The following is a 14,921-nucleotide window of genomic DNA, read 5'->3' as shown; positions in this document are numbered from 1 at the left end:
GGCATAGTGGCAGTTTTTCATGATGGATGTAACAACTACGAGGAAATAAAATGACATCAAATTGAAGAAACAAAACTGTGTAGACTCTGTTTATCTCATGAAACTTGGAACATTGAATGATCTTCATTAAGTGGCACCATTGTCTATGGGACAGACTTATATTTGTGGTCTGAAGCGAATTCATCAACCCGAAACTGGGGAGTAGTGTAGTACCCGAGGGTGTGCTGAACAGTGCTCTTCCTTTTCAACATAAAATATACGTTGATTACATCTTCAGCTGGAAATGATGGGTCAATGCTTGTACCAGACAGATAAAAGCAGATGATTACACCGGCTCTAAGAGTATAATAATTATTCTTATGCATACATTTTGAAGCATTAGATAAGAGTATAAATTTGCTTGATAAGTGAATAATCATTTAAATGTTTGGGATTTACTGGGAACCACAATGATGATTAGTAAGATGGAGCTTATAGTTTGAGATCAGAAATAGTAGAATGATGTTGACATTTTCGTTTTTGCAAAAATACCTATTATTTTTTTGTGAATTTAAAAGAATTGGTGTTTGATCCAATGATTTTATACAGAAGCCTAGATGAAGTTTATGTTATATGGCAAAAAGTGGTTGCTGTTTGAGGTTACTAGAATCACAAGGTATCAGTTTCAAAACTAAGATGCTGGTTTTCACTCCTGGGCGGGATCAAATGTAAATGTTACCCAGCAGAAAACTGTGATATTGACAGTGTATTAAGACAAAACAATAGTAGATTCGTTTCAATCCCAAAAAGTTAGACCCAATAACGTTGGCAAGTGAAATTAGGTGAGGCTCTCTAACCTAAAATGTGATGAACCCTTAAAATATCCATATATTACTGAACTGGCATTGATAGCAATAAGAAAATATACGATATCAACTACACAAGCTCAATATGATTTTTTGAAAAAAACTGTTCAGCTGCTTCCAGTGTGGGACTGGAAGGGATTAGGATAACAAATATCTGAATGATAAAATGTGGAATCACCAAGATGAATATATTATTGAAACATCCACTTAGTATAATATGCATCAGTCATACGTAGATATAGTAATATACTATGAAAATCAAATCGGGTGGGAGGAAAAAACAGACCACTCAGATTTTAAAAGTTTCAATTAGTTCATCTAATAGATAGTTTTTACCATTAACATGGATCTTATTAGCAAAACATTTTATATATTTGCCTACACTATATTTAAAATGATGCTATTTCTTTTGAATTTTGAGTTCAGCCTTTAAAAAGTGACAAGAAAATGCTCCAAAAAAAGTTATTTTATGGGGTGATGGTTTAAGAACTAACAAACTATATATACAATTCGGATCGATACTTTGAATGGTCTAATTATTGGACTCAATCAATTGCCAGAATGAAGGAGCAGAGATTTTGAGTGACTACTCTTTAACAAATTGTGATTGGCACAGTCCTTCACGATTGGGGTGTACAGTGCTAACGAGTGCTCCTATAGCACCGGGCCATAACTCTCCCACTTCCTGAAAATATTACATGGGCAAAGGTTTCTATCCAATGGAAAGAGGTTGCTGCTCTGACCTCTCACAAAAGAAGGCACAGTGGGAACTATTTCTCTGTATAAATGGCAGCACAGAATAACAGGCATTATCATGTCCTCTCGAAGTTGATACAAGTGCAGTGAGGTGGACAGGGCTGCTAATTCACAGGTGCTAGGTTTGTTTGCTTCCATATGGCACAACAGTTTAGGTAAACTATGCTTTAGAAAGGGTTGAGCACTGTATAACGTGTAAACTGAGATTTTAAACCTATGTTAGGTGTCAACCCAAACTCCAGGGCACATGTAGGTTTCACCTTCAAAGCAAGGTAGACAGAACTATAGGCCTAAAAGATTTGAGTTTATGGGTGCGCATGATTGTGCAGAGCTAAAGCTCTATCTCTAGGTGCAAAAATACATTAATACCCTCATCATAATCCTGGGTTCAAGGTTAAAATTTCAAATATCCTCCGTTAATGGTGACTTCAGAGATCTATTCTTGGTTACAGCAAATGCATAGCCAGTAGCCATCTAGAGGTACTGCAGTGTACGCTGCTTGTGTTAATTTACGAAAAGCATATGGAACCTTCTATTCTTTTCTGGATGATCCAGTACGCCTGTTGCTCTTATCCAACAGAAAAAAGAGACATGCTTGCAAAGGATGTCTTTGACTTGGCAGAGGGCCAACTTCCCACTTGAATATATTTTTTTTATCTTCTCTTCAGCATTTCCACACAAAAGCTGGCTAAGTTTAAAGTTCTGATACGACATTGCTCAGGCGCGGAATGAGACGTGTTCACAACTGCTTAAATCTAGCACGAAGAGGGTTTTAAGAATGGAGGTTTCAAGATTTTTACAGACATATTTAAAATAGGCAATCCACTTGTTTAGATTTGGATGCACTGTCATATCATGCAAAAGAGAATGCTGCAAAATAAAGTTGTTTACAAATAAAAAAATCTCCAGGTTACTAAACACTACTTTAAAACATGCATTACAAGGAAAGAGCGACTCATCTCCAGAGTCAGGCGAGATAGAATTTTAAACTGCAGAAAGGCAATTTCTGGGATTGAAAAGGATTAAGACGCAGCTCTTTTACATGAACTTGACCTTGGAGAGTACTAACTTTTGTTCAAAGCAAACCAAGCTGCTGTTCAATGACCAGAGAAATAAAAAGCTGAACTGCTAAACAGCTCACTGTAGTACAAAACCTTACATATTTTGCCTGGGTTTACCCATTTATTTTACTAAATTAATTGAATCTCGAAAATAGAGAAGTGGCCTTTTTCCGGAGCATTTCACTAACGAGGAAACTTAGGAATCAGAAGAAGGCTCCTACGTCCAGATGTAAGAACCAATGCCTACTTAGAGGGAAAAAAACTAAAATGCAGCAAGGCTCAGTAAAACCTAAATGACTTTTAAATTGTGAGACAATTGAAGGACCTCTTACAGCTGAGAGAGAACTCTGTTTCTACAGATGGTTTTTAGAATTTGCAGATCAGTGGGATGGAAATAATCTCAGAGAAGCTATATAGGAACACAGTTCTCAGGTGCCTTGATTATAATCAATGCATGTCAAATAGTTGAAATTAACTCATATCTGCTCCTTAGGCTTCCGCATTTCTGCGACACAAGAAAATTATGATAAATGTTGGACACTTTAGAAAGGCTCCAATATAAGAAATGCAAAGTTTAGAGAAGACGATTTAAGTCCAACAGTTTGAGTTCCACCACATGCAAGTGTTTACACAGTACCTACAAAAAGTGCTTCATCCAAGTTTCATTTCTCTCCATGTTTACTCGATATCAATGCTTTTAGCTAGAAAAAGAGGCATTTGGAAATATCTGTTTGCAGTCTGACTAATTTAGTGAGATATTGCTTTGGCACAAAGTTTCTTGCCTATGCCAGACACCTTTAAAATTAATCTAAATGGAAATAGTCAACTAATACTGAAAAAATAGTCAACCTAGAAAAAAATACTCGGGACACTTTAGCCACAGGAGGACATCACACTCACATTTTAATTAGGTTGTAATTTATATTGCTATGTACCAGTCTTAAGTGCTAGAATTTTTAGCCACTCAGATACAAAACATTAAAATGGATTTGTTCATGTTCACACAATTGTGGTCCAGTGGGAAAGTATAGCTAGAACACATATTTGATTACTTCGACACTAGACTGCATCTCCATAAATTACAGTAATTGTGCAACAAATGCTTACCTGGTTTGAAGGGCTCAAAGATTTTTGGGATGTTTCAGCTAGGTTTCTACTGTGGTATCTGCAAACGTGATTCACTTCGGTTTTACTGCAGTCGCTAATCGGCCTGTAGCTGTAATACTGCTAAAAATAACATGCAAAAAAATACAGTAAATAAAACACTCATCGAACAATAAACATGCAGGAACTTAAAAACCTTCTCCTACAGATTAGCTACTACATGATGAAAAATATAAGTGACACCGGTCACACAAATTTCAGCACCATGTACTTTGTTACATGCCCCCTTAATACCTTTGTAGTATGTGAGATCGCATAGTCAATTCAATACGAGTTGTCGACTGTAGGTTGCACACACATTAAAATTGGTTACATTGCAGAATTCTACATTCAGTTCTCAATTTGAGGAGCCATTCAATGGCTTGATATAATTATTTTGTAATATATTTACTGAAATTTCAGATTACTTTTATACTACATCTTGTAACCATGTATTCCAGCGTTGTTTACCTAATAATCTTGGTTCTTGATCAGAATGAAACAAGCCAAGTAAATGAAACGAGAAGCGATATTTTAAGCCTTATTTCATTATCACAGTATGCCATTTGGACAATGTCCAGCATTGTATCTATCAATCTCTTCCAGTGGTTTGTGATCCCCTTGATATGGGACGTGTCATGCAGTAACGCTAAAGCTGGAGAAGATTCGATAGGTAAGTCGCATGTTGTATTTAGTGTGCTCCAGACTTGTTGCCAGCATAACCGTATTGCTGGGTAAGACCATAGGATAGGATTGGTATACGCTCCAGGGGCTCCGCAAGTCCAGCAAGTGCCTTAACCACCTAAGCGCACCATAAGGAGTTCCACAGGTGACCAGTGCCATCCATGCAGTATTTTAACCGAAATGAACGTTAGTCAAGCCTCTCCTAGACCTTTATCGTGAGGTTACCTCAAATTGATCCAGTCTTGATCGGTTTAGAGTACTGCCTACTTCCTCTGTAATGTCTACTTTTGGGCAACTGGAGTGCCTCTAAGAAGGCGGTCTCTTGTGAAACTGTGTATCCACAGTTAGAGTTTGAGGTGTCTGGATTATTCTGGAAGCCATGTCATGTCTCATTTGAAACACAAATAGTGGACCAGCCTTCTCCCCTTGCCCGTAGGTCTTATGCTTCAGTCTTTTCAAGAGCCATTCCGCTTTGGATATAAAAATAGATTTAAATTCAAATTTTGCCTTTCTTATTCTGTATTCAAGTTGGATGTCAGTCATTTGCGGAATTGCTTCGAAAGTGCAGTTAGGTCAATTTCCAACAAGTGCTGCTTCTCTAAAATTTGGTACTTGGTTATGGCTATTTCTTTCATGTTTTGACCCCGGACATGGGCTTTTCGGGCTGAAAGAGGGGGCTGGTGGGACTGAGCCAGCATTCAAGTTCATTTAGTCTTTGAGGTAGGTGCGCAATATGTTCATTATTAGCCAGATTCGTATTTTTCAAGGTCTGTATTCTCCATCTACGTGATTTTGGAGTTTGTAATTCCAAAGATCAACCCTAATTATGGAGTGATCTGAAATTCCATTATCCATAACTGAACAATGAGATACTGCACATAGCAAACAGGCAGCGATTAAGAAATAGTCAATCCTGGTTTATTGTGCTGTGTACACACAACAGAAAAATATATTGCCTGTCAGTGGGATGAATTAGTTGTCATGGTTCTACTATGGCATAGTTCGCCATAAGATCCATGAGAATACCTCTGTCCAGACTACCCTCTTTGCTTGGAGAGCCAAATCTATCCAGCACTGAATTTGATGCAACAATTCAGTCACCTCTAAATAATAATTTGGAATTGTCAAGCTCAGCAGGAATTCTGCTTAGCACACTGAAAAATCGAGATTTGCCCCTATTCAGGAATATATCAATTCAATCACAAAGTAACAGCTTTGTAAGGACAGTTTGGCAAATATAAAGGCCAGTTTTGTCGTCTCAAGTCTTCAGAACCCACATAGATCTGTTTTTATAGATAATTAGAGCTACCCCACCTTTTCTGTAGGTGAGCCAGGAAGCTGCGATAACTGTGCCTACCTAGTCTCTGCATAGTTTAGCAGTTTCCAGGGGTGACGAGCAGGTTTCTTATAGTAAGACAATGTTAGGTCAAGTATGCAAAGACTTCACCCTTTTGATGTTAGTCATACCATTCACATTTAATGAGAAGATTTCCAAATCAGTTGTCTATTGTAGGAATGAACAGAACTGCAAGTCTAAATCTACTCCAAAGGAAACGCTGCAGTTGCTATCAGCAAACTCAATACACACCCTTTTCAATGTATCAGGGTACTATGCCTTTTGCAGAAGTCGTTAGCGTTCTTATAAGGGTGGTCGAGATTCATCATGAGCTGTACTGCCTGTTTCTTGGTCATCACTTTTGCGGAGCATGTGGGAGTATCTTCAATTGCCATATGCAGTCCGAAGATGAAACCGATCTTTTTCTTTAAGTAGTGGCTCCACCTGAGCAGTTCAGCCTCCTAATATAGATGGGACATGCCTAATATCCATTGGTGATACCCCCTAAGTGAACAAGAAGGATTCAAACACCTCTAGGTCATCAAATTCTCAGGTGCATCCGTTATTGTTGAAAATCAACGTAGCTGCTCAAGGAGAACAACATTGATGTCCTAATTTTCAGGATGGGCCTTATTAAATTAAATAATTTCTTCCCAATAAGGTTACTTTCCCTGGAAAACAACTAGCTGCAATTGAGATCTTCTAGTTTTTGTATTGAAAGAGACCATTCCTTTTCGCAGCTTATGTAATTTGGCAAGCACTTTGTGTTTTAATTGACAGGTGATCATTGGCCTCAGACAACTGGACCACCGGGACCACAGTCTGAGTAGGACTGAAATCTAGCAGTGGTTGACCCTCAATGTGAAGTAAAGTTGGGAGAAATGACACACAGAAGGATATCATATGGTCTCTTTTTTCCAGACTGCCAAAAATTCGTATGTAATGCAACTTGTTGAGTTCTTGGAGGTCAGTCAACTTACATTGCAGTCTCCATAAACGATTACTCCAGTCAGGCGACTCTAGCTATCTTCATTCTACATCATTCAGGCATGCATCTGTATTTCCTATTTTCTGGTTTCATGTTGGTTATTTAAGCCTGAATAAGCCTAATGACTTTATTGATGTCTGACACTGTTTTTTCAATGGGCGAGATTGAGGATTTAAAGCCCCTTACTTTAGTCAGCAGAGTGCCAAATGTGATAAGAGGCCAAGGTAGGAGTAGTTTCTTTTGCTTTGGTTTTAGTTTGATAACTCATTGCCAACAAGGATAAAAATGAGCGTGCAGGTTTTGTTTTAGACATAGGGCCTAATGAGAGGCCTCCCTTCTTCCAGAAGCAATAACTTTGAATCACGAAGTATGCATTATAGGGTTGCCAATTCAAAGATTTTCTGCCCACAGAGTATGTGTGGTCTTAGCTCTGGAGAAGCAAAATAATAAGATGGTAGTAATGTCAAATTCAATCTCAATGCAAACTTTCAAACTAAGAAGGTACTATTGTAACAATGGTTATGCTACCCACTTCAAGTTGGCAGCTGTTTTTTTAGAAAGTATATTTGAGTAACAGGTGTGTTGCCAATGGTATACAGTAGACAATGAGCACGATATATGGCGAGTTATGCCCTCGCAGTCCTAATTTTCGAGGTCTGTGTAGGAAATACTCCTTTTCTGCGTGGTCACCCTGGATTTATCGTCTTTTGCTGAACCCTAGATTTTTTGGGCTCTCGAACTCTGTGCAATTTTCCCCATATAACTAGTAGTAAAATCCTTGTGCTGACCCTTCAAACATGGTTGAATTGGCATATTCCTAATTGGCATATTTAACTTGCCTAGAACTCTAGTATTTGATACAAAGTGCACCCAGGGCCTGACGTTAAATGCCACAAGTGGACTGCAGCACCTATTTTGCTATCTACTACAGTGGCACTGCAAATATGGCTTCAGGCCTACTCTATGTAGCTTGACACTAGCAGTGTAAAAACTGCAATTCGACCTGTCAAAATAAACCCTTTTGACAGGTCAAAGCCTCCCTTTTATATAATAATAAGCCACTCTTAAGTAGGCCTTGCAGTCCACCATGCAGGATGCATGGTATTTAAAAGTAGGATATGTACAAATTTAATGTTGACATGTCCTTACAGTGACTAACACTAAAGACCATTTTTCGCAGGCCTAGCTGATCTATGTAGAAAACCAGAGTACCGATTGAAATCGTAATACTCCATCTCAGGAATGGGACAAGCTAGAAAAATAATCAAACAGCGATTAAAAATCCAATTCAATGGTGAAGTTGGATTCTTAATAACTATAAAGAAAAAGCAACTTTTAGAAAGTTACTTTTTCCCTGCCTGACATTCCTGGAGGCTAATTTGCCAACTTCCCCAAGCCATTAACATTTGAATAGGTAAGAGAAAGATATGAAATACCTTTAAGGGGCAGACAGGATGACCTAAATGGGCAGAGCTGAATCCTCTGAACCTCAAATGTTATGCATAGTATTGGATGTGAGCATACTCTTTGACACAGTGAAACGTCCTGCTGGAGAGTCAAATTCTACTCAATTGGTCAGCAGGGTTTACATATAACACTGAAGTACACTTGAAAGGAAGAGAGCAGGATGCTAAAACAATTGTTGTGTATCCACTGTCTGGTTGCTGGAAGACCCTGCTTTTGTTCTACTAGACTTCTATCTCTTGGTTTATTGGGGGTAAAGTAGCTGCTTCAATCTGGATTTTGATGTTGGATGTGAGTGCGCACTAGGATTACTATAATGCACTCCTAACACACACCTCGAGCCCTCAAAGTCAAGATATAGTGTGGTCGAAGATTTTTGGCATCTTGAAAATGCCCAAAGTGGGCAGCATTGGCCCTGGGAACTTTTACCCCAATGGTTAGGGCATGTCCCGGAGTGAAGAGACAATTCGATCATATGTCACAGGTGCTAAAGGAATTTTGCTAGCTATTCATCCATGAAAGGCTACAGTCCAAAAGCGGTGGTCAGTCTCACAAGGCCATTTATAAGGGTAGCCCTCCTTATCATACTCACTTCTTATGGTCTCTGGAGGAGAGGGCTTCAGAGCAAAACCTTGCTCTTACTACAAACACTGGAATTAAACACTTCTTTGGGACTGTAACAGTCCTTCACTAGTGCCGCACTGGGCCTCAGGATGTCCCTCTGGTTGTCTCTAAGAATGCAACCAGTTCTGCTCACTTTTAAGAAACTACTCCAATCCTACATATTCTGTCTCAGTTTTAACTGACAGCTTGTTTAACTGCTCGCCATGTCTTGACCCATGCTCCTATTATTTTGCTTGCTAATGTTTCCTAAATGTCTCTGTATTACTCTAGTTAATGTCTAAAGTGCACTTAGATCTTTGGTAGCTACAGTAGTGTTATAAGTTGGAAATTAAATGAACAAATTGGTGTTGCCTACTGGCGGTTGCCAGTAGGTAGTTACAGTTAGGACCTACTTTCCATAGGAAACAAGATTTTGGTTTGGCCAATAGCTTTAGAGCCGTTTGACGAATCTTCGCGAAGATCGCCAAAAGTATTCGACCCTCAGTTCAGCAGCTGTGTGGAAAGTTTTGGGGTGATCCGTAAGGTGGGGCTCAAGAAAAAGGGGGGGGGGTCCAAGAACGGGTTTTCCCCATGTTAATTCCCATAGGGTTTTTTAACACGACTATAGCCTGAACCACTGAATGGAATTTCACCAAATATAGCAGAAAGCTAGATCTTGGTCCAGAGCAGTGCCTTTGGGTAGTCTGGTGTAAATCTGTTCAATAGTTTTAGAGATATTAACTGAAACCCAAATTTGTACATTTGGAGATGCAGATCCACCTGCGTCAAATCAGTGGGTCCAAGCGCCACAGCAGGGCCCTAATTGGACTGAAAAAAAGGTCACAGGGACGTTATAGTTAGGCTCACACTTTCACTCGTACAAAACTGGTGAAATTCAGCAATTAGAGTTACCTGAACTAACTATTACTTATGCCCCTGCAATGCACAGCTTATTACCTCACATATTACATCACTCATGACATGGTCAATGACATCACAGAAGGCATCTCAAATTACATCATTGATGACATTCATAAAACCACTCACACACCCACGCAAACCCAGATACCTCACACTTCCACTCACACACCCAAACAACCACTTGCATACCCACTGACAAACCCATTCAGTGAATCAAACACCCACTCACTGAGCCACTAAAACAACCAAATCACCCACCCATACAGCCACTTACACATCCACTCACCCGCACAGCCACTCACACAACCATACAGCCACTCACACTAGCATTCACTCCCCCATAGAGCAACTCAGAGCCACTCACTAATACATCCACTCACACAACCACTCACTCACCCACACAGCCACTCACACTAGCACTCTTACCCATACAACCACTCACTTACTCATACAGCTACTCACACATCCATTCACTAATCCAGTTAACCACTTACATACCCATTCAAACATCCATACAATCAATCCCACACCCACTCCTTCACCTATACAGCCAGTCACAGACACTCACTGTGTAAAACAGCTACTCCCACACCCTCAATTACCCATACATCCATTCAAACAGCCACTAACTTACCCATACAGGCCCTAACACACCCAGTCACCCATCCATAGAACCACTCACACATCTACTCAATCATCAAAACAGCCACTCATACACCCCCCACCCATACAGCCACTAAGGCAGCCACTCCGTCACCCATACAGCAAATCACACTCCATCACCAATACAGCCACACACAGTCACTCACACACCCATACAGCAACTCACAGACTCCCTTTTCACCTATACATCCACTCACATAAATACAGCACTCAGACACCCACCCCACACTGATACAGTCATTCACCCACTCAGATAACATGTTAGAAACCGTATCACTCATTACTAGTTTAGAAAGAATAGTAATTTAACTTATGTAGAAGCTTATTGTATATCTTTAAGTTTCAGAAACATTTATGAAACACTTTCACTTACACTATCACTCACTAGATGATGTCATCAGTGATGTCAATTGAGAGGTCATGAGTGATGTCACTGACCATGTCAAGAGTGATGTAATATGTAAGGTCATGAGCAGTGCTCTGCCTGGGCGCAAGTTATAGTTCAGCTCAGGTATCTATAATTGCTGAATTTCACTGGTCTTGTAAGAGTGGAAGGTGAGACTAACTATAATTTCACAGTAAGCTTTTTTTTCCAGTGAATAATTTAAACGTTACCTCACACTGTTCAGTGGTATGAGCCATGAATTCCATTAAGGTTGAAAATGCTGCATCAAGTCTTTTGCGCTCATCCTGCAAAAAAAATAATAAATTATTATGCCACTGTAATGATAAGAAAACAAATACAGGAATTATTTGTTTTTATATCTATAAAAGGTTGCATGTTTTCCCATGTATTACATATGTAATTTTGCTAACAGGACAGCCTTGTGACAGCAAACGAGGACTTGAATATTTGTATAGTGACTCCTACCACAGAACTCGCTGCTTTGTAACACTCTAATAGCAGCAATTAATACAAAACAACTTAATGGTTCTCATTTTACAGACCTCAGACTAGTGAAAGATTGATCCCATTGGTGGGATCCATACCACAAACCGCTGGGTCAAGCAAAGCTATAAAGCAGCAAATACGTACTATCTTCAATAAAAGTTCCGTACCCTTGACAGTGCAAACATGAATTTAAGTGAAATTTCAACTGGACCCATTAACGTTAACAACAAGCGGGATACTTTGTGAGAGGATAACTCCAGTTCTGCGAAATTAAGTAAAATGCTATTAAAAAGACACAGCAGTAAGGGTTCAGTCTTTAATAAAAAATTGTTAGTCACTATTTAAGGTATGGCAGCATACACAGACTACAACTGGGCAGAAGTAGTGTTAAAATATTAGACAAATATTTTTGTTTAAGAAAGCTCTGTACTCGATAATGTGCTTTCGAACTGTTTTATGGTGCTTTAAATGTAAAATAAACGAGTCATAATGCCATTTGACAGAGAAATACGAGTCATAATGCCATTTGACAGAGAAATACAAGAGCAACAAAGAGATTAGAACAAAAATAATGAACAGAGGTGAGGGTGTGACTGATGCATATCAATATGGCAGAGGCTGGAAGTGAACTACAGCCAGTGGCCGACATCTGCACTACCTCCCCAGTCTGGCTATCAGCCTCTGGCAGACACGGAAGAGGTAAATAAAGGCCTCCTGGTGCACTGCACCAGAGGGAGTCCTTTATTTTATTTTTTTAAGGTCAGGCTTTTCAGGAAGAGCTTCCTGAGCATTTTATTTTTAAACTTTACTGCAATGACGATCAGGGCACAGGGCGTGCTGACGTTATTGCATTAAAGTGAGAGCAAAACTAGCCGAAGGGCTTGTTTTACTTTCACTGCATCACTGCTCGGGGGAATATCTCAGCCCCCTCCCCGCCCGAACCCTGCTTAGGGTGGAAGAGGTATCGTCAGAAAAAGGAGAATCTCCCCTTTCCAATGAGAACTCTTCACAGTGGATACCTGCCTGGGCTTCGCCACAGGATAGCAAACCCCAAGCAGGGTTTCACCAACTAGGCACCAGGGATGGGGAGTGCTTCTTAGACAAGGGCTTATGCTCTCCCAAAAATACTTACATACAGCAGTCTTTCTGCCCACCCTGGGGGGCTGAGGGGGGTACTCACCCTGATCTCTTCCCTCCCCAGGGGGCAGAAGGCCCACTAAACACCAGGGAAAGGATTTGTTTAAATATAGTGATGGGGGCTGCACGGCATGGCCAAGACCCACCACATTTAAAGGGTTCATCAGTCTTTCTGCCCCCCAGAGGCAAATGAGGTAATTGTTCTAATCTGCCCCACCCTGGGAGGTGGGAGGGACGGGACAGAGAGGCCACTAGATACCGGGGATTTTATTTTAAAAGAAATATAGAGGTGGGGCTGTCCACCATGGGCACGGCCGTGCCCCCCACCCGGACTAGATTCATGTAATATTTGTTAGGGGGAGAGCCACCCCCCCCCTTGGCATGGGCCCATGCTCAACCCCATCCCTAGCCCAATAGACTTGCAGCCACTAACGGGGGGTGGATAGGGTATTCAACCAACCAGGCTTAGACAGTTCTGATAACTAGACATCCAGGGGAATCCAGGATGGTGTGGTTTGCATGCACCCCACACTATTTTCTTACCCACAATGTCCTGCAAACCTAGACCTTGATACAAATGGCCCTAAAGTGCTACGTGGAGAGATCATCAATACAGGTAGCTGCGAGATTTGGAGCCGTGATCGGCCACCACCCATGGAAACCTACCACCGACAGACATTTTCAAAAAATAGACAACCAGGGGATTCCAGGGTGGTGTGTCCTGCATGATTAACACAAGGTTTTCTTACCCACAATGCCCAGCAAACCTAAAACTTTGCCTGAAATCTCACATTTCCCTTACATTTCTGCGATGGAAACTTCTGTAATGCAAAGATTTCCACAACATTCCTGCCACCCAGCATTACCCCACTTGTGCCGATAAAAATACAGTGCCATTTGTGTGGTTGGGTCTAGCACTAGCGACAGAACGGATCAAACCAAGGGCAATCGGAGTCCCCCCACAGGAAATATGAAACTCAGTCCACACATTATATTTCTACATAACTGAATAGATAGGTAGAACCACGGTACTCAAAAGGCTCTGGTGCCAAAATCTTTATATTTTTCAGGCCCTTTAAGTTCATTGGTCACTAAACTACAGACCGTACTTTTAGCGCATATTGTATATACGTCGATGTAGCCATAAACAATCCTGCACAATTCTGGGCAATGATCAGTGGGCACAGTACACATTTTCCCATCTTGTGATAGTTGCGTGTATTACAATTTGTGTTTTTATTTACCATATTTACAATTACTACACTTCATGTTTCTACTTACAAGACCTGAAGTTGCTTCAGTTATTCATTTTGATTTCGTAGTGCACTGAAACCGGCGATTCCTCCCCAAATGTATGTGGTAAGTAACACTTTTCTTCACAACTGCTAGCGGCATGCAACATGGCATTAGAGTGTATTGTGTATCTCACTTCTATTATAATTTTCTTATACAGGGAAAATGCAGCTATGTCCTGACATTTTGCTGAATAGACGTGGGCTAAACTTTCTGTTTTGCTAATTGGTAGAATCACAATACTAAAAACTGCCTGATGCCAAAATCTGTGTCAGGGGCTTCAAATACATTTTTCGATAAACTACAGAGAGTACTTTTGAGGCATATTGTAGCCATGTACCTACAGTCATAAAAAAGACTTCAGATTATTAGGCCTTTCCAAGGAGGAAGTTGTATGGAGCATCTGGAAAGTTTACACAGAGCAAAATATCTGCGATGGACAAATGGCTGCAAAGGTTCACAATGTTACTCACAAATTGATAGATGAAACTAGATACCAATGTAATCCTTGCCAAATAGAGACCATTTTCAAAATAGAACCAAAATAAAACGTCAAATATTTAGGATTAGACTTTTAATAAGCTTTAATAAAAAAATTAAAAACGTCTTGGAAGAAAACCTGTTTGCTAACAGTTTATGGTTACATATCATCATAACCAAGATTAAATTGTCATTTAAACAAAAATGTCCACAATATGATTCAAAATTGTACATACCTGGCGTAAAAGAAATAATAATCAAAGGCTCAACTTACAGAAGAGATGACTATTCGATGTCTGAAAGTGTACCTCAGTTGCAATCTATATGGAGTTGTGTATCACCGAATTAGGATTTTAGGCACTTACTTCTGCCTTCTCCAGTTCCATGTTGGTATCTTCATCGTAATACAAGCCTTGATCCTGGCCTCTAGATCTCTGCACATTGCCTTCATCTGGCCAACTGACCTTTCGTCTCTTTGCACGTTTAAGGACATCAAGGCTAAGCTTGGCCGATCGCTCCAAGGACCGCTCCATCCATGTGCCTCTGCTCGTCATTCCCTCATGGTCTGGGGGAACATACAATACGTGTTACGAAGAGGGGAACAAATATTCTATGTCATTTTTGCAGAACTGTTATGGCAAAGAGCGTTTTTGCA

At 40.2% G+C, this 14,921-nt stretch overlaps 1 protein-coding gene across 2 annotated transcripts in view; it reads right to left on the bottom strand.

The window, feature by feature from the left end:
* AKIP1 (A-kinase interacting protein 1) overlaps positions 1–14,921 on the bottom strand; it is a 75,587-nt gene that overhangs the window by 20,852 nt on the left and 39,814 nt on the right. Inside the window, exons 2-4 of one of the 2 annotated variants that reach the window (XM_085648135.1) lie at positions 14,632–14,831; positions 11,080–11,154; positions 3,770–3,889 (exon numbers count right to left, since the gene is read on the bottom strand). In XM_085648135.1, coding sequence (XP_085504261.1) covers positions 3,770–3,889; positions 11,080–11,154; positions 14,632–14,820 — 384 coding nt within the window. In that variant the 5' untranslated portion in view covers positions 14,821–14,831. The remainder of the gene's footprint in view (positions 1–3,769; positions 3,890–11,079; positions 11,155–14,631; positions 14,832–14,921) is intronic. The other variant, XM_085648136.1, reaches the window with a different exon arrangement.

This window comes from Triturus cristatus, chromosome 3_2 (assembly GCF_964204655.1).
Source record: "Triturus cristatus chromosome 3_2, aTriCri1.1, whole genome shotgun sequence".
Lineage (NCBI taxonomy): Eukaryota > Metazoa > Chordata > Amphibia > Caudata > Salamandridae > Triturus > Triturus cristatus.
Note: the sequence above shows the minus strand (reverse complement) of the source record. Positions and strands in the feature narration are given on the sequence as shown.